General features: G+C 35.1%; 1 protein-coding gene, 2 non-coding genes and 1 pseudogene across 3 annotated transcripts; 2 read left to right on the top strand and 2 right to left on the bottom strand.

Annotated features, from left to right (window-relative positions):
- Positions 1–433: 433 nt before the first annotated feature.
- On the top strand, positions 434–3,372 carry LOC141846417 (G-type lectin S-receptor-like serine/threonine-protein kinase SD2-5). The gene has a single exon (XM_074734456.1). It carries the CDS (start codon positions 727–729, stop codon positions 3,178–3,180), a length of 2,454 nt encoding a protein of 817 aa, XP_074590557.1. The 5' UTR covers positions 434–726; the 3' UTR covers positions 3,181–3,372.
- Positions 3,373–11,485: 8,113 nt separating this feature from the next.
- On the bottom strand, positions 11,486–12,378 carry LOC141846678 (uncharacterized; annotated as a pseudogene).
- Positions 12,379–18,787: 6,409 nt separating this feature from the next.
- On the top strand, positions 18,788–18,861 carry TRNAI-AAU (transfer RNA isoleucine (anticodon AAU)). The gene has a single exon. It is a non-coding gene; the product is annotated as a tRNA-Ile (tRNA).
- A 2,427-nt stretch (positions 18,862–21,288) lies between these two features.
- On the bottom strand, positions 21,289–21,362 carry TRNAI-AAU (transfer RNA isoleucine (anticodon AAU)). Its single transcript has one exon. It is a non-coding gene; the product is annotated as a tRNA-Ile (tRNA).
- Between the last annotated feature and the right edge of the window lie 6,544 nt (positions 21,363–27,906).

A 27,906-nucleotide genomic window follows, 5' to 3' on the forward strand; every position in this document is an offset into this window, starting at 1 on the left:
TATAACAGATGGTGTTGTCAATATGGTCTATGTTACAACTAATAAGAACCTAGCAGATTCCTTGACAAAGGATCTTTCGATGAGACTTAGTCAAGCAAATATTTAGTGGAATGAGATTTAAACTTTTAAAATAATCATTGGTGATGGTAACCCAACTATGTAGTAGTTATACCACTATTCCATAGTTGAAAGGGTAAGAACAAGTCATTATTATGTGATTGGTTCGACACTGAAATATTTCACTAGCCCCTTCCTGAATATATATATATATATATATATATATATATATATATATATATATATATATATTTTGAATTGAATAAACAGTAAGATATTTATATATTTTTTGAATTGAATAAACAGTAAAATTATAAATATCCAACCGATGGCCAAGCCCTTCAGCCTTGACTCTTCCCTCCCTACCTATCCGGCTATCGAGCTCTCCTTTGCCTCCCATTAAATGCTCTTCGGGCGGCAGCTCCTCCTTCCTCCTCCTCCAATTCCATCTCCTCACCAACTCGAATCATTAATTCTCACCCAGATCTCTCTTTCTCCATCAATCCCCATTCTTCCAAGGTCAGATCCATCCCTTCCCCACCGCTCTCTGTTCTTGTTTCTGTGGAATTCTGCAGGGTTTTGAGAAAGAAAAGTTCGGTTTTTGTTCAATTCCGGTCGTGTTCCAGTCGCCGAGACGGACTTGTTGTGTGGGCGGATCTGGAGGTGGTGATGAAGGCGCTCTTTGTGTTCTTGATCCAGATGTGGCTTCTCTCGAGATCGGCCGATGGCAGCACGCAGCGAAGAGAGCTCGCCCGCGGCTTCCGCTGCTCGGAAATGGAGTATATCGACAACAATGGGTTGTTCCTCTTGTCCAATAGCTCCACCTTCGCCTTCGGCTTCACTCGCTTCGGAGACGACTCCACCGCCTTCCTCCTCTCGGTGGTCCACCAGGGAAGCAGTACTACGGTCGTCTGGAGCGCCAATCGCGGCAAGCCGGTCTCCAACGCCGACGACTTCGTCTTCGACAAGGACGGAAACGCCTATCTCCAGTCTGGAGATGCCAGGATCTGGTCCACTGATACCCACGGCAAGGGTGTGACTCGGATCGAGCTCCTTGACTCCGGGAACCTGGTGTTCATCGGCGACGGCGGAGCATCCGGCCCCATATGGCAGAGCTTCGATCACCCGACCGATACGCTACTCTCCGACCAGAGCTTCGCGGAGGGAATGTCGCTGGAGAGCGATCCTCTTGACCAGGGGTTGAAGTACCAGCTCCGGATCGAGTCGGGCGATGCCAAGCTCTTCGCTCAGTTCCAATCTCCGCAGCCCTACTGGCTCTTGAGCAGCGACCCGATGCGGATCGAGAACAAGGTCGGCGGTGGCATCCACACCGCGGTGCTCAACTCCAACTCATGGAACTTCTACGACAAAAACCAAACCCTAATCTGCCAAATCATCGTGAATTCAGATTCCTCTGGAAATGACACACTGGCCGCCGTTCTGGACAAATCAGGCTTCATCATGTTCTCATCACTCCCCAGCTCCGGCCAACCCAACTCCTTGCCTGCCAGGATTCCGAAGGATCCTTGCAATGCGCCCGAGCACTGCCATCCATACTTCATTTGCTCCTCCGGCGGCGGTTGCCAGTGCCCGACCGTTCTTAGTTCGTCTCCCACCTGTGATCCCGGCTTGGCCTCTTCCTGTGACATGAGCGCATCGGTGGATCTTGTCAAGGTCGGCAATGGAGTCGGGTACTTCGCCACGGATTTCATTTCGCCTACTCTGGTTTCGAACTTAACTGGATGCAGAGATGCTTGCTTGAACAACTGCTCATGCGTTGCTTTGATCCACGACGGGAGCTCAGGGAATTGCTTTCATTTTGATCAGATAGGTAGCTTCAAACAGATTCAGGGCAATTCGTCTAGTTCTACTTACATCAAGGTGCAGAGCAATGCAGATGGGGGCAATGGCTCAAATGGACAAGGAAGCAGCGCTAATAAGACGGTGATCATCGTCGTCGTCATCTCCGTGCTGACTGTCTGCGTGATAGTAGCTCTCATCTTTCTCGCCTTGCGGATTCATCGGAGGAGGAATAAAATACCCGAGCCTTCTCAAGGATCATCGGAGGAAGACAACTTTCTGGAGAGCATCTCAGGGATGCCAGTCAGGTTCAGTTACAGAGAGCTTCAACAAGCTACAGAAAACTTCTCTGTGAAGCTCGGCGAAGGAGGCTTTGGCTCGGTCTACCTGGGGAAGCTCCCCGACAACACCAGAGTGGCGGTGAAGAAGCTGGAAGGCATCGGCCAGGGAAAGAAAGAATTCCGTTCCGAAGTGACCATAATCGGCAGCATTCATCACATCCATCTGGTTAAACTCCGAGGCTTCTGCGCCGAAGGCGCACACAGGCTTCTCGCGTACGAGTACATGGCGAAGGGGTCTTTGGATCGATGGATCTTCAAAAGCAACGAGGATGAGCTCGTTCTGGACTGGGATAAGAGGTACAACATTGCTCTCGGCACAGCGAAGGGGCTAGCCTATCTCCACGAAGACTGTGAATCGAAGATAATTCACTGCGACATCAAGCCTGAAAATGTGCTCCTGGACGACAATTTCCTCGCCAAGGTGTCGGATTTCGGGCTCGCGAAGCTCATGACGAGAGAACAAAGTCACGTCTTCACGACCCTCAGAGGCACGAGGGGATACCTCGCACCAGAATGGATCATGAACTACGCCATATCTGAGAAAAGCGACGTGTACAGCTACGGCATGGTCTTGCTCGAGATAATCGGAGGGAGGAAGAACTTCGACCCGGCGGAGGGCTCCGAGAAAGCTCATTTCCCTTCGTATGCTTTCAAGAAGATGGAGGAGGGGAAGTTAATGGAAGTTTTCGACGCGAAGTTGAGAGACAGCGACAGGGATGCGAGAATGGATGTCGCCATTAAAGTTGCCTTGTGGTGTATTCAGGAGGACTTGCATTTGAGACCTTCGATGATGAAGGTAGTCCAAATGCTGGAAGGATTGCAGGAGGTGCCTCGGCCTCCGGTGTCGTCGCAGCTGGGCTTTCGGCTATACGCAAACGCGTTCAAATCTATCAGCGAAGAGGGAACGTATTCGGGTTCAGGGCCGTCTGACTGTAACAGCGATGCGTTCCTTTCGGCCGTCCGGCTGTCGGGGCCGAGGTAGAAGACGAAGCCACCTACACAAATTTTTGCTACTACTTGTTGATCTATTTGTTCATACCTTGTACACATTTGCTGTAGATATTGCTGTTTTCTGAGGTTTGGATGGGATTCTAGTTCCATGGAGGAGGAGGATGTATTTTGTTAGAATGTATATGTGCATGCATCTAGTTGAGTAGTTTCTTCTTTCTTTGAATTTCTTGTGGAAAATTTTAATTTATCGTTTGACACTAGATTTTTCTTCGTATATGCAAAATATTTATTTTCTTCCAAAGTTTTATCTTTGTAGCTTAAATTTCAAAATAGCTTAATCTTCAAATTTTTTCACATTTTTTAGGTATATTACTAGTAATAATGTCTATGAGATGAAATTGGCGTTAGCTAATGTTCCGGTCCGAGAATGTGGGATAAGTCAAATCTCATAGAACATCGGAGATTGTTGACGATCATGAGTCTAGCCAACTTTGTCAAATCAATTTCGGGTGATTTTTCTCCTTGTGATGTATTCAATTTCTATGGAGAATAACACGTATTATAGGACTTCCTTGGAGTTCTCCTCATCTTCTCCAATATCTAAGTTATCATAGAGCCTTAAATAATAGAGTAAATAAAAAATTGACACGAAATGTAGTAAAATAGATGATAGCCTAGAATAGAATAGATGATAGTCATATAGATAATATACCTAGAAGGTCATCCCCTCACTTCATTAAAGTTGTAACCGTCGCATCTTTAATTATCGTAACCATTGTGTCTTTTAATTAATGTTAGTAACTGCAGCATATCGAGAGTTCAGAAGGTCGGGAGGTTGGTAGGTCGAATTGTCGAGAGATCGGCGAGTCGCACTAACTCAATGAGTTGACAACTCGAGAAGTCGGGAGATTGACAGCTTGGGGAGTTGGCAACTCGGGAGATCAACAACTTGGGAGATTGATAATTTGATCAGTGGGATCGGCTCGACTCGTCGTATCAGCTCGGCCATCGGCTTGACAAGTCGTGAGGTCAACTAAGCTCGTTGTATTAACTCGATTGGTCAATTTGACTCAACAAATTGGGAGGTCAGCTCAGCTCAACCAGTTGGAGGTTGTTGATACACCATGTGGAGGCTATGTTTATCGAGTTTTGGAGCCCACCACATGGTCTTTGTATTGATCGAACCTTGACCTTACCATATGGCTTCTATATTGGCCTAGTTAAGGACTTGCCATGTGCATCCTTACTTACCTCCGGATAAGTTAATATATAAATTGAATTCATAATAGACTAAAATTTTGAAATTAACTTAATTAGTTTAAGTTAAGATAAATTTATAGATAAAAAAATATAATTTTCAATCTAAAAGGATAAATGCATTTCAAGACCTTTGATTAATCTGAAAAGTTAAACCAAACTGAAATAATTACATTAAGGGTGCAGACAATCGAATTAAATTAAACTAACTTACTTTTATATTTATGAAATACATATTATTAAGATCTAATGTATCAGACTAATACTAGTACGTCTTATATGTTTTTAAACGAATATGTGAATTGTATATATAATTGAAATTTAATTAAATTGTTAATACATATTATTAATTGTAATATTATTTGATATTTGATTAATTTTATTTTGTATATTAGTAGATACATATCACTAATGCTATAGTGTAATATTTTGATTGTTTTTAGTAAAAAAAATTAGTCAATCAACTTGAAAAATAATGGGCAAAATTTAAAAGAGTGCCCTTATTATAAAAATGATCAAGAGAATTTTTTAAAAATAAAATGTTAATATATTTTTAATTCTGAAAATATTTTTATTTCAAAGTTGTTTAATACTTACTTAATAAATTATTTTGACTTATTATATATACTATATAAAATATTTTTTATAATCTCTAGGGGCTACGGTGTAGCAGTGAGTACTCATGCAGTCTTTTGAACGATTACTGTTTGATTTTCAACTACGGTAATATTTTTATGCTTCTAGATTTATTTTATGATTGACAAAAAAATTTATCCGGGCTCAATTGATTATCTTCAGAATTAATTGATTTGAATAGTTAAATACTTTTTATATAATTTAATTAAAACTATTTAAATTTTTTAAAATCACTTTAATAAGATCACAATTTTATGGTGGCTATTATAATATTATAACAATAACCAAAATATAAATTATATAATTGTGAAATTAAAAAATATTTTAATATATTATAGTAATTACGATGTAGATAGCTATGTGACTTTTATAATAAGTTAAATTAAAAATATTTTGAAATGGATGCCTTTTTTGATTTTTTTTTTTATAAAAGGGCGTTTCCTCATATAAAATTCCACAGTTGTAGGACATTTAATTTTTCTATTATATATATTAAATTCTAAATCGATTAATTAATTATATGAATAAAATAAGTTACATTGTAACAGTTATGAAATTATAATTGCTACAATGCATACTTAATCTATTAAAAAATATTTACGTTATAGCAGTTATGATTTTATAAATATTATAATATAAATTTAATTTATTATTTAATATTTATATTATAACAATTATAATTTTATAATTATTATAATACAGATTTATCTTGTTCATATAATTATTGATAGAACTAGATGACATGAGATAATAATATCAAATAATAAATTGGAAGATAATTATATTATTTTATAAAGAGACGGATGGATTGAATGTCTTTTTGATTAAAAAATAAAAAGAACGTCCTTAGATGATTCCGATAGAATGAGACACTCCTTTGATCATTTTTATTTATTTTTTCTCTCAAAAATGAATGTAGAGGTGTTAAAAGGGGTTTTCAAATTCTGAGTTGATCCGAAAATTATCGAGTTTAGGATTTTGAATTAAATTGAGTTCGGATCGGGTTCAAGTTAACCTGAGTTGATTTGGATTGATTTAAATTTAAGATTTAAGAGTTTTTTTGATTAAATTAACTTTTATTTTAAAAATTAAGTTATTGTTATGTAATATTATTAGTATGATAATTATGAAATATTAAAATAAAAATAAAAAATTATCAAAATAATAATAATAAATAATTTATTTGAGTTTGACAGATTATATGAATTCAAATTCGTATTTAGAAATTTTAAATTGAATTTAGATTCGTTTGAAATTTTTTATAATATTTTTATTTCAATTCGATCCATCGGATACATTCACTCACATCCATGGACGAATGCTTCGTTACTCGTTAGGGTGTTTTTTTTTTATTTTTGTCAAAAATAATTCCGTTTGATTAAAAAAAGTCAAAAATTATTTCATGGCTTCCTTCTTGCCACGTAGATCAAGTACGACTCGCCTAGGCGCTTCGAGGCGACAAGTGGCGTCGGTGGTACGGTCCGCCGGCGCTCGCGGTTTGGCGCCGCAGGTTCCCGCTGCGTCTCCCCAAGCGCGAAATTTATTATTATTATTATTATTATTATTATTATTATTATTATTATTATTATTTCATTCATTTCCTCGGTGGGCACATTAGATGAGGCCGTTTGCGTGAATTCAGTGGCTGGCCTTCAATAGGCATGGATTTTCCAACATATATAATTTCCACTCATTTCGAGGCGCAATAGCAATTCTCACATCAAAATCGTTTGTAGTTGTCAAAATTAATTGTAAGATTCTTTTTTCTTTCATTCTGATATTTCTATCAACTTATTGTAACATTATTCAAAATTCACTACAGAATATAGTTGAATTTGTAAGTTTCATGTTAGATTCTTAATTTATACATGATGTTGTGAGGTATCTTTTACTTGCAGTTTAATCCTGTATATATCCAAGCACTTGAATTTCCAAGGAAAGTAAAAGTAGGAGTAATGTAGCTGAATTTCCTTCTGATTTTTTTTTCTTCAGAAAACTGAGACTGATCACACAATGCACCATCCAGGCTTCTTCTACATTCTCCACAGCTGATAATGTTTGAATGGCTAATTTTTGACAGCTCGATCTGCTTCTTCAGGTGCAATGAAACATTAATATGGCTGGCTAATTGCAACAAGACTGAGGTGCTTATGTAGTGTGTATGATCAGAATTAGTATATATCATCCATTCTAAGTCATCTTAATTGCAATAAAGCATGTAAAAATATGCACAAATCTCTGTCTTAAATCAATCAGGCATTTTTCTCTGATAATGTAGCTACTGATTCATGTGGTTTTAAGACTTAATTGTTAATTCACAATCATCCATCCATGTTTGTGCCAACTACTTTCACTTGACATAAATTTTATTCCTGCATTGAGCTCGATGACTAATTGCCCTTACAAAAAAAACAGGTGTCGAGACTTCTTTCAAAGAAAATTATGGTTGTTGTCGCCCTAATTCCTACAGAAGATCATCCTGCCATAAAGGTGTTTGTTTTGATCTTTAGGCGACAACAAAACGATGGCGATGACTCTCCATTCAAGTTTGATTTATAATTTTCGTCATTACTGCTTTCTTCTAACTTGGCCACTTAATCTTGCAGCCTGAGAACCCTACGGAATTAAGTAGCAAGATGTATGAGATGATGGTCTCTGCTCTTGCTGGCAAATGGGCAGCCACCCCTGCTTATGTGCAGCATGAAGCTGCAAGCAACACTGCTTCACCAAATCACACTGAGCCGATTGAAGCTGAAATTGGCCAAATCTTGGCTGTTGAAGCAAGACATCTAAGATTTAATTACGTTTTGGTAGTGCTAGTGCCTTGAAGCTACTGACTACTGTGCTTTTGAAATTCAATCAGCGGTGGAGCTACTGTACTGTAATCTCAATTCTGAGTCCAAGAACTGCAGATATTGAGCAAGTTGCACCTACTTTCATTATATGTGTTCATTATGTAAAAGATTCTTCTCTATAAAGCAAAAACTGACAAATCTTTATGGTGTGCACAACTTTATCTCAAAGTATATGGTTGGGTCAAGGGGTTTGTGTCTCTTCTGCTATCCCCCATGTGTATTGTTTGAGATTTTGTCTAGGAAACTAGATTCCGGAGGGGCCTGGCAACGATTCGGCTACACAACAACGTACGTTCTGGTCCTCACAACTTTCAGTAGGCCCGTAAAACCTTGTTCAGTGGCTCAGACTTTTATCCAGCACTTGTTCAAAAATCCACGGCTATGTGTTGAGGTAAAACGCCCTTTGTTTTTTTCTCCAAATCTTGTCTTCCATATTTGTTTAGCAAGAGCATGCTGACTTTCATTTGTTCAAAGCTCCTTAGTTATTAAGCTCGATTGATGTTAGAAAGCTGATGCTGATCCATCTCTGACGTCCCGACGAACTTCAATCTCGACGTTGCTTTTGGCAGCTCTACTTGATTGCTAGTCGGACTCACTCTCGTTCTGCATCGTCAATGATAGAGACATCAAGGTCCCACAAGTGGAAAACTTGTCCTGGCTCTTTGAAGAACACACATACAAATCCACAATGCTTTAACTGCTAATTGGAGGTCTCCACGGCGCATGCCTAAGTTCAATTTCATCGCGCTCTTCACTGATTCATCTTCTCGATCACACAGGTCAAGGTTGGTACGCATTAAGTAGCATCATTAATTGCTCTGTTATTCTGCATTATCTTCTGACCATCATGCAAAGTTCTTCTCGGTTGTGGACAAACATACAACTGTTCCACAAAGTTCTTCTGAGTATCTAAATGCTCCAACAGCTATGAAATGAATTAGTTGTTGTAATCCAAATTAGAAATGGACAAAGGAAAACAAAGGTACCCTACAACCGCTGCATGCTATTGACTTATCTTTTTTCTGAAACCTCAGGTACTCTCTGACACTGATGCTCCAATTCCAGAAAAACTCAACTGTCACAGTCTTTATTTCTCACCCAGGCCAGTCGATTTGCTCGCTCTCGCTGCACTCGCAGCCATTGCTCAGGCGACAGGTGCTCACTTTGTACGGTACGACTTGACGTCGCGACTTGAGTGCTTTCTTTGCTCACCAGATTAATTAAAAGGAAAGAAAAAGAAGAGAAAATACATGTGAAAATTGGATACGCAATCTGTGGGGCACTCGTCGTTTTGTGCCGACTGGAGCTGCAGGGTGGACCTGCAGGGTTTGGCAGCGTGCTGCAACTGGATGAGAAAAGGAGCCAAGAGGTGGGCCTGTTTTCCATTGATCTCCAACAGTAAGTTTCAGAAATGAGAGACTCCTGCAGTCTTCGCAAGACCCTTTCAAAGTAGAATCAGTATTGTTCATAGAAGAACTGAATTTGTAGATAAATATTCATGAATGTATATATATATTATCACTTTGTTGGACCACTCATTAATGGCAATGTTTGTTTATTCTCTACAAATGTGGGTGATATGTATAATATAATGGCCGAGATTTGAGGGCATTGTGTCCCACATTTGTATGAGGATTGCGATTTGGATTTGGGTAATATAAATGTATAGGATACAAACTACTTGTCCAACTCAAATGTCATAGACAATCTGGTGCAACTCACCATCTCATTGTTGGCTATTTTGGATGTCAATTCAATGGCATAGTGAATGCCAATTCGATTGATCGATTGATATCGATCGATCGATATCTTGGCTGTTGTTTGATATTGATTGGCAGCTGATCACTGTTTTCTCGGAGCATGCACATGGCCAAGTTTAGAGGATGAGAAGGGAAAAGGGAAAAAAAATTGATAAAGTTTTCCTTTTCCTTCATCCAAATTTTGATAGATATGTTTCGGTAGATGATGCGGTAGAGACGACAAGAGCGAAAATGAGAGAGTCCTCTCATCTAATTTTTAACTTTTTTGAAAAAAATAATTAAAAGGTGTACACCTTTTAAGTTTTTGATTTTTCCAAAAGATGCATTTCCATCTATATAAATATTGAAATACCCTTGTTAAATAGCTTCTTGGCTTCATCAAAAAATATTTAGTAGATTAAATCAATTTCTAATAAAAATAAGGATCAATGCAAAAGATACCATCTGTGTGATAGTATGTGTATTTTATTCATGAATTTATATTTACTGATAAAAAAAATAAGTATATGTTTATGAAAATATATATATAGGTATAAGAAGTTCAAACTCGACTTATTTTAAGTATTTTCATCAAAAAGTTTGGAATAAAACTATTTCAAATAATAAAATAAGATCAAATATGTATTTTCTGATGTGTAAAATGTTTGAATTTAATTTAATTTTGTGATTTTGAGATAAGAAGGAACATAAGAATTATATTTTATTGTTAGCTGGTTTTAACATCAAACAATTTTATCAAAACTATTTGATAAACTAACATATATATTCATATAAAAAATTTAAGATGCTTTTTTTTAAAAAAAATTGTTTTATCATCAAATTTTATACCTATAAAGATATAGTTTATATATATTTTACTGTCATTTTCTGCACTCAATGGTTTAATTATTTGATTTATTATTATATTTTGACAAGTTTATTAAACATATAAAATATTTTTTAAACCCAAAGCAATAGGAAGTATATCTCCTGGATTCTTTTGTTTATCAACTGATTTAATCAGTTAAACATCAAAAAAATCTTCGAATTAACAATAAAATGTAAAAAAATATTTAAAATAAAATAAAAATATAAGGACCACCGTCTTAGCTCAACTACACATGAGGTTCGAGTAACTCCGTCAACGCAGAAACCTAGTGTTCGATGATTCATCTTAAGGTGGTCCCAGACAGGAACACTTGTTTATGAGTTTGAACTCGATTCGTTTAGATGTTATCAAGTTCTCAATTCAAACTTATTCGATTATTTGAAACTTTTATATTTTAAACTTGTTTGGTTGATTATTGGGTTTGATAATATAAATTTATTTATTTATTTAGCATGTTTATAAAAATTTTATTGATGAATATGATTCATAAATATTATTTATATATATTTAAATTTATTAATTATTTAATTTAATAAATTATTTAAATTTATTTATGAATGCTCAATTTATTTACATCCCTATTTTAGACATCCCACCCTGTCTCATGTGACATCATACTTTAAAAGCAGCTACGTAACCTATCACATGGATGGATACTTTGAAACTTAATTATACCATCATCTTCAATTTTTAAAAATCTTCCGATATATAACAGAGTAAATAACCTTAAGGTTTAATAATTTTTTATAATAAATTAAAATACCCCTTAATATTTTTATCTATTTTATCCTTCTGACATATCAACCAAATTATTCACGTATTATAAAATTCTTAAAATCATTAAACGTATGCCATTTTAAAAATTACCCATTTGTATTAATTTTTTACAATATATCGAAATTTGTAGGGTGGGAAAGTAAAAAAAGATCCCTCACAGTCACATGATGACGAAAAAACGCAGACACAACTGCCAACCACCTTCCTATTATTTTAATTTTCTAATTTCTAACTACACACTGACCACAAAAACAAACCATGTTTACAATCAACCCTCAAATCGCAAACCTAGAATTAATCTTCGTTTTCACAAACCAAATTCATGGCTAATTACAAAGTTAGACAGATCTAATTACCAACAATGGAGGCAGTGATTCTGCTGTTCTTCCAATTCCAAAGCAACAACTCAGAGATCACCTGAAAAGAAAAGAAAAAAAAACTTCCAGAAAAGGAAAAGATCGAGAGAGGAAGAAGAAGAGTTGGCGGATCGGATCAATAGCAGCAGGCCATCCGGTGCATCCCCCGATCGCGGAGGATCCCCTTGTACAAGGCCTCCCTGTTAGCCGGCATGCGCCGCGCCGGCAGCCGATCCTCCGTTTCCTCCGCCTCCGCTGCCTCATTGCTGGCGGAGACGTAGAACTCGACCACCTCGGAGGCGAACTGGACCCTCTTCTTCTTCTTGTTCTTTTTCTTCAACACCGTCCTCGCCCTCGCCTTCTTCCCGTCCTCTATCGCGCAGCACGAGGAGTCAATTTGGGGGAAATCGAAGGAGGATTCAAAGAGGGGAGAGGCGCGGGGGCTTACCGGCGGAGGCGATGCAGGGCACGGGGGCACGGAAGGGCGGAATCGCGGTGGACGGCAGCTGAGGCGGCGGGGAAGGAGAAGGGCTTGGTCCGGCAGAGGGCGAGGAGGATCATGGTCCCCGAGACGGCGACGGCGGTGGCGAGGGCGACGCCGTGTGAAGCCATGAGCGAAGACGAAGACGACATGAGGCGGAGCAAGGCGAAGGGGAAGAGGAAGCAGAGGAGTTGGTGATCCGTGACATGTGAAAAAGGGAAGGCCTCAAACCCAGGAATTTTATAGCGTCAAAATTTTCTTTAGAGAGGGTAAAAGAAGACACGAGAAATTATAATCGTTGCGTGCCAAAAATAAACTATACCTTTTTATTCAAAATTTTCTTTTTTATGATTTAAAAATAATAATAATAAAATTTCAAAATTTAATAATTTGCATTACGTCGCGTTCTTCCTCTTTGAGGAACCTAGTGCATCGTGACATGAATAATAGGCAGTTTTTTAGGTTGTTTTAGTTGATACTTAAACAAAAGCCACCGATCTTATCCATCTAATTACGCAATAGTTTAAGACGCTAGTCTCGCTTTGATGACGACACCCTCAATTTTCCCAATCGGGTGACGTCGCGCGCACAATAGTTTAAGACCGGAGTGGTCCCCACCCCGCCAGCGGTCCAATTAAGGGGTAGCGGAGTTGGAGAGCACGAGGTGGGTGGGAGTTTGAGCCGGCTCGTCGAGGGTAACGATAATTGCAGCAAGTGGATTCTCGACAGCCAGCGCGGGAATGTTCTGGGAATCTGCATATGGATAGGAACCGAGGCAATTGAGAAGAAATGATAAAAAAAAAAGAAGGAGAATTGACTGAGTGCCGAGCCTGGCTTTGGCTTTAAGGTGGGATCAAGTACTGGTCGTTTTCCAGTCTTACCTAATGTGATTTCTTCTTTTTCTTTATTGTTTCTGCACTTGCTTTTGGGTGATGGAGAGTTAGTGATGATGAGGTAAAGGAGGGGATGAGGTGATGTGTGATGTATAATCGTCTCTGGTAGTGTCCACTGTTGCTAGCTAGGTTTGTAGATTGAGAGTGGATGGCCATCGATGAAAGATTCTAAAAGAGCCTCCTCATTCCTACTCTTTTTCGTGATGCCAATAAGAAGGTGTCCTTTTGAATTTGGACCGAACTACATTGCGATCTATTTAAAGGTTTAAACCGGATGAAGTTGGACTGGAAATGTATGGCTGGTGCCGATGTTCAAAGTCAATAACGTGTTGAAGACGACAAGCGGAGTTGGGGAACTCGTGAAGTTAGGCTTCGTATACATAATTAGACTCGAACAATAAAGAAAAAGAGGGGGAAAATAAGAGGTCATAAAAAATCAAAAAAAAAAAAAAAAATTGAAAACATGCATGAGGTTTATTCCGGTCAAATATCATATCACATATAGTCAAACCATCAGTCAACGGACTGTTTGACGTGTGCGATTTCTTAGATGAGCTAAGATGCAGGAGACGATCAGAACCTGAAACATACATCAAGGATCGATGCTTAAGTTAGAGTTTTGTGGAAAATGATGAAATATAAATAAGAAAGAAAATAATACTAGGAGGATTTTCAGAGCCGAATTTGGAATAAGACTGTGGGTTAAGCATTTTATAGCATATTCAAGGCATCTCCACGTCGGACGGAATAGAGCCCTTATAGCAACCTGCAAAGGGGACTAGATTCGATAATTATTTCCTTTTGGCCTTATATGCAGAAAAAGAAATATCCAAAGGGATCGGATTTGATAATCTTGTAACCGCCTGTTCATTTTCGAATTGTCGTATGCCCGTGAGAATATTCATGTTTCCCTTTAGTAGGTCATGTAAGATAATAGTTCACATAAGACAGGAAGGTGGAGCCCAAGATGGAGTCAGTCGAGACGGAGTGACCGAGATGAGACTTGAGGTCGAGATGACCGAGACAATCAAGCTACCGAGACGAGGCTAGAGGAGATGAGACAACTGAGATGGTCGATGCGAGATTGACCGAGATGAAACGACTGAAATGGTCGAGATGAGGCTGGCCGAGACGAGACCTCTGAGACGCTGAGACGAGGCAGGCCGAGATGAGATGACCGAAACGCTGAGATGAGGTTGATCGAAACAAGACGATCGGGACGCCGAGACGAGGCTGACTGGGAAAAGACGACAAAAATAGTCAAGACAAAGTGTGGGGCCGAGATGATCAAGACGAGATAGCTCCAGGGGCCCAAGTGAGGGTCAGGACTGAGCCCATGCTGAACCTGAAATACAGTTTGAGCCTGAGGTGACATATATCTCACTCTAATGGAATCGGGTCCATGTTGATCCATCTTGCTATATCAGCCCGGATCATATTGACCTATTTTGCCACATCGATTTGGACCTTGACCTTCACTTGACTCTTGATCCTTACTCTGGAGAGAGCCGCGTCCTCTATGACACCTGCATCAAGGTTCTTAAGAAATGAAAAATATAGAGGTTAAAGGATACTGGAAGAGAGTGAAAAACGTACGTGTCGCCACCTCGACTTCGATTCTTTGAAAAGTTCGAGCTGATGAATATCGTTGATCGAGCAGATTTGAAAGAAAGCCGCCGTAGCAAGTTATGGCAATAAACTAGACTATAAGGACCATTATGATGTACTGAGCTCATCATGCAGCCAAGCAGTTTGGCAGTTGTAGATAGAGTTGTTTGACTGAGCCCATAACTTAATGCTTTTTGCCGAGAAACTTTGTTTAATCATGCTGCGGAACTGATAACTTGTAAGGCGTTAAGTCTTATCTAACTTTTTAAATTAAATTTATTTGATTATTTAAAATTTTTATATTTTTTAGTTTGATATTATAAATTTATTTATTTATTTATAAATTTAACAAAATTTTTATTAATGAACCTGAATACCTATTTATAAATATTAATAAATTGAATATATATATATATTCCGTGCGCGACTCATCCCTACGCGATCCGTGCGCGACTGCCGACCCCTGCCCACTTCTGCCGCCGTCGCGCCGCCGTCCGATCACCGCCGGCCACCGGACTCGGACCGTTGGATGCGCAACTCGTCGGCGCACATTCCGGCATCGGATTCCGGCCGGAATCCGGCCGGAAACAGGACAGTGCCCAACGGCTACTGTCGGCCGGAAATCAGTCGGATTCCGGCCGAATCGCGGCCGGAATCGGCCAACAGACGCTGTTAGCCGATTCTGGCCGCGGTCGACGTGCCGGCACCGGGCGCGTCGACCGCGGCCGGTCTCTGACCGTGATTTGGCCGGAATCCGACCGATTTCGGCCGGAATCTGGCCACCAGTCCGGCGCCGGTGAGTTGCGCATCCATCGCCGCCGGTACGGTGGCCGGACGGGGGAGCGGTAGCGGCGAGAACGCCGACGACGCAGAGAAGCTACAGTGATTTTTTTTATAAACGGCCTGGATTTTTCGCGATGAACGGCCGGGATCGTGTGCGCACGGGGCGCGTTTTTTCGTTCGCGCAGGATATCAAACTCGTATATATATATATATATATATATATATATATATATATATATATATATATATATATATATTCAAACGTATTTATTTATTTTAATAAATTGTTTAAATTTATTAATTTAATTGATGTTGTATATATACTAAATAAATATAAATAAGCTCTTGTTCAATATAATATTTCTTTGTGAAGAAATTTTATTTCGTGCAACTTCATTGACTGTAGAACTAGAGAACTCATAAGACATCTTAAGTCTTAGCATCGGTCATGATCAGTGGGCTCTAGAGCCATAAACAAGTCCAATCTAATTAAACTTATTCAAGTTTTTTTGGATAAGATAACCAAGTTAATCCAAGTTCACTGTTCCTGTTGAGATCGCCTGGTGGATGTGTCACCCGCCACGCATCACCACGGTCGACGTCGTGGAGAGGAAGAAGATGACAAACTCCGGGACCTACGAACACCAACACAGTGAGAAGGAAGACCAGGGGTGTCCCTGGCTCGACCGCTGCAGGAAGGAAGAAGTAATTGCGTTTGGTATTGCGTACCTATGGATGTAATCTCAGGGGGTTTATATAGACGGAGAAGGGAGAGAATTATACCTCCTTATTGTAGGGAGAATATCTGCCCAGTAGATTTTGTCAGGAGTCATCTTTCAGCCATTAAGGAGAATATTATCTTTGTCAGAGAAGATATTGTGTCAGGGTATGGAGAATATCCTGCTAGGATTATCCGCGATCATTACGGACGATATATCCCCTCACCGTCATAATCCCGCATTTATTGTCCTTAGCGGCGATGATATGATGGGTTGGATTTGATTGTGACCTTCTGAGAAATTTGGCGGGCAAAAAGAGATTGGACCTCCTGAGAGATTGTGATCATTAAATAAGACAAGACGAGTCAGGGCGTGATCGAGTAGGGGTTATGAATGAGCTGATCGTATTTGATTAAGTCCAGTCAACTGGTCAGTCAACCGTAACCACCAAGTCTCGCTCCATCTGCGCCACGTGTTCAGACACCTCCTTTCGTTTGTCTGACGTGTCTCGATCTAAGATTGGTCTTCATGGGCCAGAACATAATACCCATAACATTCACTATAAAATTAACTAAGTTATTAAAATAGTTATTTAAATTTTACTTATAATTTATTTTTTACGAGCTTAATCTTGATTTATTTAGATGTTATCGAACTTTTAATTTAAATTTATTTGAGTGTTTAAAATTTTTATATTTGTTAAACTTATTTTAGTTGGTTAATGAGCTTGATATTATAAGTTTATTTATTCATATGAAAGTTTTTATTTATTTATTTATAAGTTTAGTAAGAGTTTTGTTGATAAATTTTTTTTATAAATTTTATTCATGAACATTATTTATGAATATTTCACAATCTCTATTCATAAATATTAACAAACTAAATACATATATATTTAAACATATTTATTTATTTTAATAAATTATTCAAATATTCATTCAATTGGTCTTGTGTATGTTAAACAAATATACATAAGCTCTTAAAAATATTTAATTTATTTACAACCCTAGTGGGCTCCAAGTAATGAGTAATTCATACAACTCCGATGGATAAGCCACCATGGTACGTTGCATATGTTCTAGTCTCCTCTCGATAAAGAAGTTCACCTTAGATAAAATTCATCTTGCCCTGAGTGCTCTACTCCCTAATTGAATCCAATTACCAAAACTAATAGCCCAATCAAACTATAGTCACTTTAAACTTGTCTCTATCAAACTCACCTTCTACTAATTGAGTTATTGTGCCATGACCATTGTTGATTATAAAAATATATGAACAGTGCAATACAAACACTTGCAAATTGATGCTTCAAGAATTGATATTTTTGCTTGTCGTACAAAGGACGATTACCACGAATTGAACAACCCTTTGTCAACCATGAGCCAAATCCCTCTTGCTTTAGATGTTCTTCTTCTTGTAAAGAATAGAGTTTTCTTTTTTCTCTATTTTACTTAGACGCATTTTATAATGTGTAAGTGGGCAGTTTTTCCAATTGCAAGTGCAGTTACCATCCAATTGCATTACAATTGCCATCCACTGTCAATATTTCTCACTCGTCCAAGTCAAGTTACAAAGACCATATAAGAACATTAAATTCATACAAAAAAAATAAGTTCGTGTGACAACAAAGATACTGAATGATTAATACTAACAAAGTTATCACACTTTACATATAACCAATCTTTAAGACAAATTAGAGACGTCAATATATTGCATTTACACTAGATTAAATCATTTACATCAATATGAACATTTCTAATTCCTCCTAATGACTATTAAATCAAGAACATATTCAATATTTTCAATTATTATAATTATTTATAATCATATTTTTAGTACAAAATAAAAAATATAATTGGTCGATCAATAAGTAAATATAAAAAGATATAAATCAATTTTAATCTTCCTTTCTAACTCTAGAATCTATTCATTTTAATTAGTTATTTTTTAATCATGCTCTATAAATTAAATTAATTATAATTATTAAGATACATGATAAAGTAACATACATTGATAAAATTTCAAATAGACAACTAAAAAGTCACTAATGATAAAATTAAAATTATTAAGGCTTTCACATAGTAGATAAGCAGAGATTCAATCTCTACTATCCTTATAGTCGCTATAGCATATGCATTGTGAATTACATGTTACGATGTTATTTTCTTTATTAATTAAAAAACACATATATATTTTTCATAGATTTAATATCATATACATTTTGATCTAGACATATCCAATATCTAATCCTCAATTCAACTTATAAATTCTTATTTGGATTCCAGTAAATTTAGTAAATGGTGGATATATTTACTTCGATAATTTATCAATTTACAATTGATCTCATCTTGATACTACTGTCAAGGCGACCTCAACTTACATATATGTCTCCATTCATATATTTCATTAATTGTCCTATAAGTAATTATCTTATCTCTATTTACACTTAACAAGTGATGATTGTCTATGACATTCCATAATCAAACATCTCTCAATATCCAATTGTGTTTATAATATATTACATTTTACAAAGTTTCAACGATTTCACATGCCCTTAAAATGACTCTTCAGTCAATGACTTAGAAAAGAATTAATAAATATAGAAATTGATCGAATTAAAACAAATTTAAACAAAGTATAATAATGGCCTATTAGCTCAGTTAGTTAGAGTGTCGTGCTAATAACGCGAAGGTCACAGGTTCAAGACCTGTATAGGCCAAATTTATTTAATTTTAAATATGTGTTTTTCTAACATACAATTTTCTTATTAAAAATAAGTATACTAAAATTACTTCTCAATGTATACCTAGCAAAAACATGTAGTTGATCAACAAAAAATTCAATCCAATTTGAAATACAATATATTCAATTTTAAACATCTAATTCAAAATAATATATTCAAATCTTACTTAATATTTAATTATATACTCAGTTAATCATTCATATTGTCCTAATCATTGATTAATATGAACAATACCCCTGGTCAAATTCATTGTACCTAACATTAATAGTACTTAAAGATTAGCTTTAAATTTAAAAATAATAGTTAATTAATATTAATGCATACCTAGCTTGTCTTTATCAAGATTGGAAAAAAGTTTGCTAGGATTCTTAACTTAGGTCTTCATCCAACTCAAAACTTAAGTTGCTCTAGTTTTCAATCAATTTATGGATCAAAAACATGATCTTAAAGTTTAAATATTTAATTCAAGATACTAATTAATTCATAATGATTCAACAATTCTATCGGCCGAAATAGAATTGAATAAAGCCCAAAAAAGAGCCCATCCAATACTGGTGGGCCAATAGAATGGCTGGCCCACTTAATTAAACGTTCCCACTGCATTTTTCATTTGCCGCCTTTCGCCTTCCCCTTTTTTACCCATTCGAATTTGAAAGGACACTTCCGCAAGTCTTTCCCATTTCTGATCGATTTCCTGATGCCGACACTGCTCGAGGAGGAATGCGTGGCGACGGTGATGATGGTGGAGTTGCAGATTCCTAGAGTTGGCACCGGCGATCTGATGGAAGAGAAGATGTAGATGTTGCTTAGATCGGCGGAAAATTTTAATAGGTGAGTAACTATCCTTTAGATCTTATAGATGACATGACCTTCTCTGCCTCTTCAGTATAACCCCTTGGATCTGTTCTTTCTACTTTCTTATATGAGTACTCTTTGTTTTTGTTGCTCGATCACCCTAAGAAATGACAACGAAAATTGAAGATCTCAGAATTTAATCATGCGTACTCATATTAGAATGGATCAGGTATTGCTTAGAATGTATCTGTGAGTGTGATTTAGATGAGATGCTCTTCTGTGCCTCTTTAGTATACTCAGCTTGGATCTGATCTTAGTACTGTCTTCTAATCTCTGGTTTCTTCTATTTGAGTACTCTTTGATTTGATTGCTTGATCATGCTAAGAAATGACAACGAAAATTGAAGATCATACAGTTTAAGCATGGTGTGCTCGTGTTAGAATGGATCAGGCAGGCGTTGCTTAGAATCGATACTGTGACTGTGATTTCGAAGAGAGAATAGAGACTAATTGAGGCTGATAGGTTGAAGAAGATCAATAACAGTTTCGATAATTTTTTTGCAAAGGGATTGGCAAAATTGGAGAGGCCTGGTTTTCATTTGATAGATTATGATGTGATGTCGTAGTGGTTGTCTTCTTGGTAATAATTGTTCTATCTCAAATTTTTTTAGGATCAAGAAAATAAGACTTCAAACCACAGGAAGAATTATGTATTACTCAAGTCAGTCTGATCGTGTTAGATTGGATTAATTTGGATGTTTTAGATCATAGCCAAAGCACTTATTAGTAAGTAATATCGTGAATGCTAATAATCCACTCAATTCAACTAAGGATACCATAAATTCACTTAATAAAATACATAAATCCAAACAAATGATAACATCATAAGCGTACAATAAAATAAAATCTCAAAAACTAGGCCATTTATCATCCAAATGTAATATTACTTTTAAATCTAATGGCACTTTTCACTACTATTCATATCTTTATTATTTCATGTTAGGTGTAAAATGGATGAAAGAAATTGCTCCTATTAATTAGTGATTGAGATAGTCCCTGAGCACTTTCCTATGTATATAATTAAGTAAATTAATTATATGTTTGGATCATTTGAATTAATTAGTATCTTGAATTAAATATTTAAACTTTAAGATCATGTTTTTGATCCATAAATTGATTGAAAACTAGAGCAACTTAAGTTTTGAGTTGGATCAAGACCTAAGTTTAGAATCACAGCAAACTTTTCCAATCTTGATAAAGACAAGCTAGGTATGCATTAATATTAATTTACTATTATTTTTAAATTTAAAGCTAATCTTTAAGTACTATTAATGTTAGGTACAATGAATTTGAGCAGGGACATTGCTCATATTAATCAATGATTAGGATAATATGAATGATTAACTGTGTATATAATTAAATATTGAGTAAGATTTGAATATATTATTTTGAATTAGATGTTTAAAATTGAATATATTGTATTTCAAATTGGATTGAGTTTTTTGTTGATCAACTACATGTTTTTGCTAGGTATACATTGAGATGTAATTTTAGTATACTTATTTTTAATAAGAAAATTGTATGTTAAAAAAATACACATTAATAAATTTGGCCTATACAGGTCTCGAACCTGTGACCTTCGCGTTATTAGCACGACGCTCTAACCAACTGAGCTAATAGGCCATTATTATACTAAATTGGTTTTAATTCGATCAATTTTTCTATTGACCTTTATATGATAGTTGTGCATGAAATGTTATTTTAAATTTAGTTACACCCTTCGCTACTGTTTTCTATTGACCTTTAAAAATTTCTAATTATATATCTTTAGATTTGAATATATTATTTTGAATTAGATTTTTAAAATTGAATATATTGTGGATTGAATTTTTTTGTTAGGTATACATTGAAATGTTATCTTTAATTTTAGTCAAGGTATGCATTAACCATATAACTTTAGTATAGTTATCTTCAACCAAAAACTAATAAAATGTTGTGTAAACTTTAATTGAACTTAGTTTATTTTGAAAAACTTGTAAAATTGTACTAGGTATTGCATTGGATATGTAATTTTAGTGTTTTTTATGTATTAAGTATACTTATTTTCACTAAAAAAATATATATTAAGAAAAAAAATATTATTCAAATTAATGGGCTTATACAGATCTCTACAGCAAAAGGTGGAATCTGTCATCCCAACAACTCCATGACCATCTAATTGACAACGAAAATTAAGATCATACAGTTTAAGCATGGTGTGTTAGAATGGATCAGGCAGGCAATTTTTTTGCAAAGGGGTTGGCAAAATTGGAGAGGCCTTGTTTTCATTTGATAGATTATGAGGTGATGCCGTAGTGGTAGTCTTCTTGGTAATAATTGTTCTATCTCAAATTTTTTAGGATCAAGAAAATTAGACATCAAACCACAGGAAGAATTATGTATTACTCAAGTCAGTTTGATCGTGTTAGATTGGATTATTTTGGATGTTTTAGATCATTGCCAAAGCACTTATTAGTAAGTAATATCGTGAATGCTAAAAACCCACTCAATTCAACCAAGGATACCATAACTTCATTTAATAAAATACATAAATCCAAACATTTATAACATCATCAGCGTACAATAAAATAAAATCTCAAAGATGACCCAGTAAAATCTCAAATACTAGGCCATTTATCATCCAAATCTAATATTACTTTTAAATTTAATGACATTTTTCACCACTATTCATAACTTTATTATTTAATGTTAGGTGTAAAATGGATGAAAGAAATTGCTCCTATTAATTAGTGATTGAGATAGTTCCTGAGCATTTCCTATGTATATATTTAAGTAAATTAATTTTATGTTTAGATCATGTTGAATTAATTAGTATCTTGAATTAAATATTTAAAATTTAAGATCATGTTTTTGATCCATAAATTGATTGAAAACTAGAGCAACTTAAGCATGAGTTGGATCAAGACCTAAGTTTAGAATCATAGCAAACTTTTCCAATCTTGATAAAGACAAGCTAGGTATGCATTAATATTAATTTACTATTATTTTTAAATTTAAAGTTAATTTTACTATTAATGTTTGGTACAATGAATTTGAGCAGGAACATTGCTCATATTAATTAGTGATTAGGACAATGTGAGTGATTAACTAGGTATATAACTAAATGTTGAGTAAACTAATTATATATTTTTAGATTTGAATATATTATTTTGAATTAGATGTTTAAAATTGAATATATTGTATTTCAAATTGAATTGAATTTTTTTTGATCAACTACATGATTTTGCTAGGTATACAAATGTAATTTTAGTTTATTTATTTTCAATAAGAAAATTGTATATTAAAAAAAATATATTTAAAATTAAATAAATTTGGCCTATACAGGAACATTGCTCATATTAATTAGTGATTAGGACAATGTGAGTGATTAACTAGGTGTATAACTAAATGTTGAGTAAACTAATTATATATTTTTAGATTTGAATATATTATTTTGAATTAGATGTTTAAAATTGAATATATTGTATTTCAAATTGAATTGAATTTTTTGTTTGACAACTTGCTAGGTATACAAATGTAATTTTACTTTATTTATTTTCAATAAGAAAATTGTATATTAGAAAAAAAATATTTAAAATTAAATAAATTTAGCCTATTAGCACGACGCTCTAACCAACAGAGCTAATAGGCCATTAATGCACTTCAATTAAATTGGTTTTAATTCGATCAATTTATCTTATTGACCTTTATATGATAGTTGTGCATTAAATATTATTTTAAATTTAGTTACTCCCTTCACTATTGTTTTATATTGACCTTTAAAAATTTCTAATTATATGTTTTTAGATTTGAATATATTATTTTGAATTAGATTTTTAAAATTGAATAAATTGTATTACAAATTGGATTGAATTTTTTTTGTTAGGTATACATTGAAATGTTATCCTTAATTTTAGTCAAGGTATGCATTAACCATATAACTTTAGTATAGTTATCTTCAACCAAAAACTAATAAAATGTTGTGTAAACTAATTATTTTAATTGAACTTACTTTATTTTGAAAATCTTGTAAAATTGTACTAGGTATTGGATTGGATATGTAATTTTAGTGTTTTTTATGTATTAAGTATACTTATTTTCACTAAAAAAATATATATTAAGAAAAGGCATATTATTAAAATTTGTCCTATAAAATATATATTATTAAAATTAATTGGCCTATACAAGTCTTAAACCTGTGACTTTCATATTATTAACACAAGGCTCAAATCAACTGAGCTAATAGACCATGATTATAAAATAAAGAGATTGGTTTTAATTCAATAAAATTTTCTATTGACCTGATAGTTGTGCATTAAATGTTATTTTCTATCTTTGACTAAAAAGTTATAGATTAGAAAATAGCATATCAGAAAATTATATAATTACATAGATAATATTGATTAGGTCAAAATTATTCTAAAAAATAGAAATACAATTGGCCCTCATAAGCATAGATCTATAATCTTCACATCATTAGCATAATGCTTTAACTAAGCTAATAGTCAATCATTATAATTTGGTGAGATTATTTGTAGTTGGATTGAGCTTTCCCTCGACCCTTAAATGTTAAATCTAGTGACATTCTTTCACTACTATGAATAATTTTGTTCCTTAATGGTAGGTATATAAGTACGTAGGAAATTGCTCCTACTCATTAGTGAAAAAAATAATCAGGGAATTCAATCCGATTTCCATGTTGGGATGTTTTTGAAGGTATGGTCTCTTTGAAACAGAATATTAACCTTTTGTGATGCATGATAAAATTACGTACTCTTGCTCTCTCTCAATTTTAGTTCACTCGTTGTTATCATTATCCGTCGTTACTTATTGCCCAATTCATTGCTCGCTGCTATAGCTACGTGCTTGCCTCTACCACTCGCTGTCTTTACTCTTTTCTTCTTCTTTAATTTCTCTCTTATATCTCTTAGATTTTATTGTCTCTTGTGTCAAATGTAGTATTGTGTTTGTCGACAAGTGGAATAATAGATTTTTCTGTTGATTGACATGACACTTAAATTATAATTTCAATATCCTGAATGAATGACTTGACGATGACTTTATTAGTTGATTTAGAGTGCATTGACTAACCTAAGTCATGACCAACATGAACCTATTGATCCGAGCAGCTGACAAGACGAGGAGTTCACCATCCAACTAGAGAAAATCGCATTGACTAAACGTCGTCATATAATTAACAACAGCATCTTGCAATTTGCAAACATGATAAAATTTATTCAGCAGTCTGCTGCCGTTGTCCACAATATATCTATTAACTCGATCGTACCACACATTAAAAGCTAATGAACTACCCTCAACAGCTCACCTAATTTAAACTCTGCTCCCTTTTTTCGTACGCTTAGTGAGTGTGATGATACATCAGTAATTAAATGTGCTCATGTGGTGTGGATGCCCTCTTGCCCTTCTCTTCTCCTCTCATTCAATTAATGCTCCTTGGCTTTTGTTGGCTTCACTGCTTTTTCAAAGTAGTTAGTTTCTCTGCAATTTTTTTTTAAAAAAGGATTAGTTTCTCTGCTATTATATGTCTTAATTAATATCCAAAAGGTAAATGTCAAGTAGGTTAAAACTAATCAAATACTTGATATTTGATCAATATATTAGTTGGTTGAGTGAAAAATATAAATGAGTTACGGTTGATCGAAGACTTGGCGGTTGGAACTATTCTAACAAGGAGTTGGTAAGAGAAAAGTCTAAGTGGGCCATAATTGATCGAATATTTGGTGATCGGAGATGACGATAGTCCAAGTGGATCATGGAGGACTGAACATTTACATGAGAAGCCAAGTCCAAGTGGATCATAGATGATTGGACACTTGGCATATGAATGCAATTCCTAAGAGGTTATGAAAGACAGGATGTTAGATGAGAATAGTGAAATCCTAATATGTCAAGGTTAATCGAACTTAAACAATGAGAAATTTTATCAGGTTAAAATTGATTGAATGCTAGACAATGTAAAGTTTCGACATGTCAAGGTCGACCTAATATTCGGTCGCGACAACTATTATACATCAATCGACTAATTACAAATCAATCGAGTGTAACTATTAAGTTTCAAACTTTTTGTTTGCTACTATATATATAGTGCTATCAATCAATCGCATGTTAACTCGATTAATCTGTTAGAACTCGTACGAGCTAGAGAGGGTAAATAACTTCGATCGTGTTGATAGAGTTGATTGCGCAGCAGAGACTTGAACAAATTGACAATAGAATGTTAACAAGATCGGTTTTACTTGGTTCACGACCTCCCAAGGCGATAATGTCTAAGGTTTAGTCCTAATATATACCTACCATCACTATCCTTTTTTTTCTCGGATACCTTCTGGAGGTGAAGCCTACACCTTATTTCTTACAAAGCAACACAAATACAAAGCAAATATACAAATATAAATGAAAGTAACAAATTTACATAAATCTTTGCTTTGAAAGCTTTTTTGTTGCTTTGGATTGTCTCTTGATAGTAAGAAATACAGTAGTACTTCGTCTCCAAACCCTCCAGAATCGACTACTTTGATCTTCCTCGAAATCCTCTTTTATAGTGTTGAAGTCATGATTGCTCTATTATAAATTTGAACGTTATTTTGACCTATCAGTTTAACAACTTCATCCATTTCAGCATCAATCAATTGCTCATACCATCAGTCGACTACTGTCTAATTAATCGAATTTCCTAGTTGAGTTCTGAACTCTCTATTTGCTCAAACAATGACATCAGTTGATTGTTACACTTCATTAGTCGAATGATTATAATCAGTCAAATTTTCTAATCAAATTTTGAAACTTCTAGTTATAGTGTCATCAGTTGACTATTATTATAGTAAATTACTAATTATAGGTTATTGTAGCTGATCACTGTTCATATAAATACTTATCAAACCTTAAAAATACCTTAAACATCAATTTCAATTTCAAGATTTTAAGTATATCGGTCGATCAATACACCCTATCAATTGATTAATACTCATATTTCAATCTTATCAAAGTTGAATTCTCATTTTGCTTGGTATCCGGTTGGTCTCCACCTATCAAGATTTTTTTTACTCATCATCCGATCAATCTTGACTTATCAAAACTTCCTGTTGTTTAACATCCGGTCAACCTTGATTTGTCAAAATTTCATCGTTGCCTAGCAACCGATTAACCATAACTTACTGGGACTTTATTATTGCTTGACATTTGATTAACCTTGATCTTAACCTTATTGCCTAGCATAGTCAATTTAGATTGTCAGGATTTCACGTTTCATGCCAACTTGCTATTGGATTTTCGACTGTCAAGTGTCTAGGTTAAATATGATCCACTTGGATTTTTCTTTTATGAATTAACATATTAATCGACTGTTAAATATTCAATCAATCTTGACCTATTTGATGTCCAACTAACATATTGATCAAATATCAAAATTCAACTCGAGCTTGATCAACCTGGTCAATCTTGACTAGAGGTTGATTACACTAACATGATCATCATTAGTTGATTTGATCAATCAATTTTCTAACTTTTTATTCGTTATAGTAACATTGACTGTCGTTGATCATCAATTGATTATTATTGTAGCAGAAATATTGTTCCAATCGATTGATACCATTCACAGTGTTGAAAATACTATCCACATTGAATTTGCTTATGTGAGAGTCTTTTATGTCTTCAAAATTTTTTCGTACAATTAGTAGAGGTTAACCTCGACTTATTAGGGTCTCATCCTTTCCTAGTATCTGATTAACTTTAATCTATCAGTACTTTACTCGTTTAGCATCCGATTAACCTTGACTTGTTTTCTTGTATCATGCTTAACATTTGGCCAACCTTGATCTGCCAGGACTTCGCTATTGTCAAATATTCGATACTCTTGCACCTGTTTGGACATTTTACATTACCAAATGTCTGGTCAATCATGATTCATGTAGATTTCGTGCTAACTTGCTAGGACTTCTTGTCTCGTACTTAATATTTGATCAACCTTGACCTATCAAAACTTTGTCATTGTTAAACATTCAGTTCTCCTTGACTTGTTTGGACTTCTTGTAGTGTCAAGTGTCAGTCAACTATTACTCATTTAGATTTTGTCTTTACTAATTTTCTATTAGATTTGTAATCATCAAGTGTCTGGTTAATCGTGACTCACTTAGACTTTTTCACTGTTAAATATTTGATAAATTTTGAC

Source organism: Curcuma longa, chromosome 15 (assembly GCF_044706935.1).
Source record: "Curcuma longa cultivar G26 ecotype Majalengka, Jawa Barat chromosome 15, ITB_CL_G26_1.1, whole genome shotgun sequence".
In the NCBI taxonomy this organism is placed as follows: Eukaryota; Viridiplantae; Streptophyta; class Magnoliopsida; order Zingiberales; family Zingiberaceae; genus Curcuma; species Curcuma longa.

Coding starts and splice junctions, on each gene's coding strand:
- LOC141846417 (XM_074734456.1), top strand. CDS start 727: ATGAAGGCGCTCTTTGTGTTCTTGATCCAGATGTGGCTTCTCTCGAGA.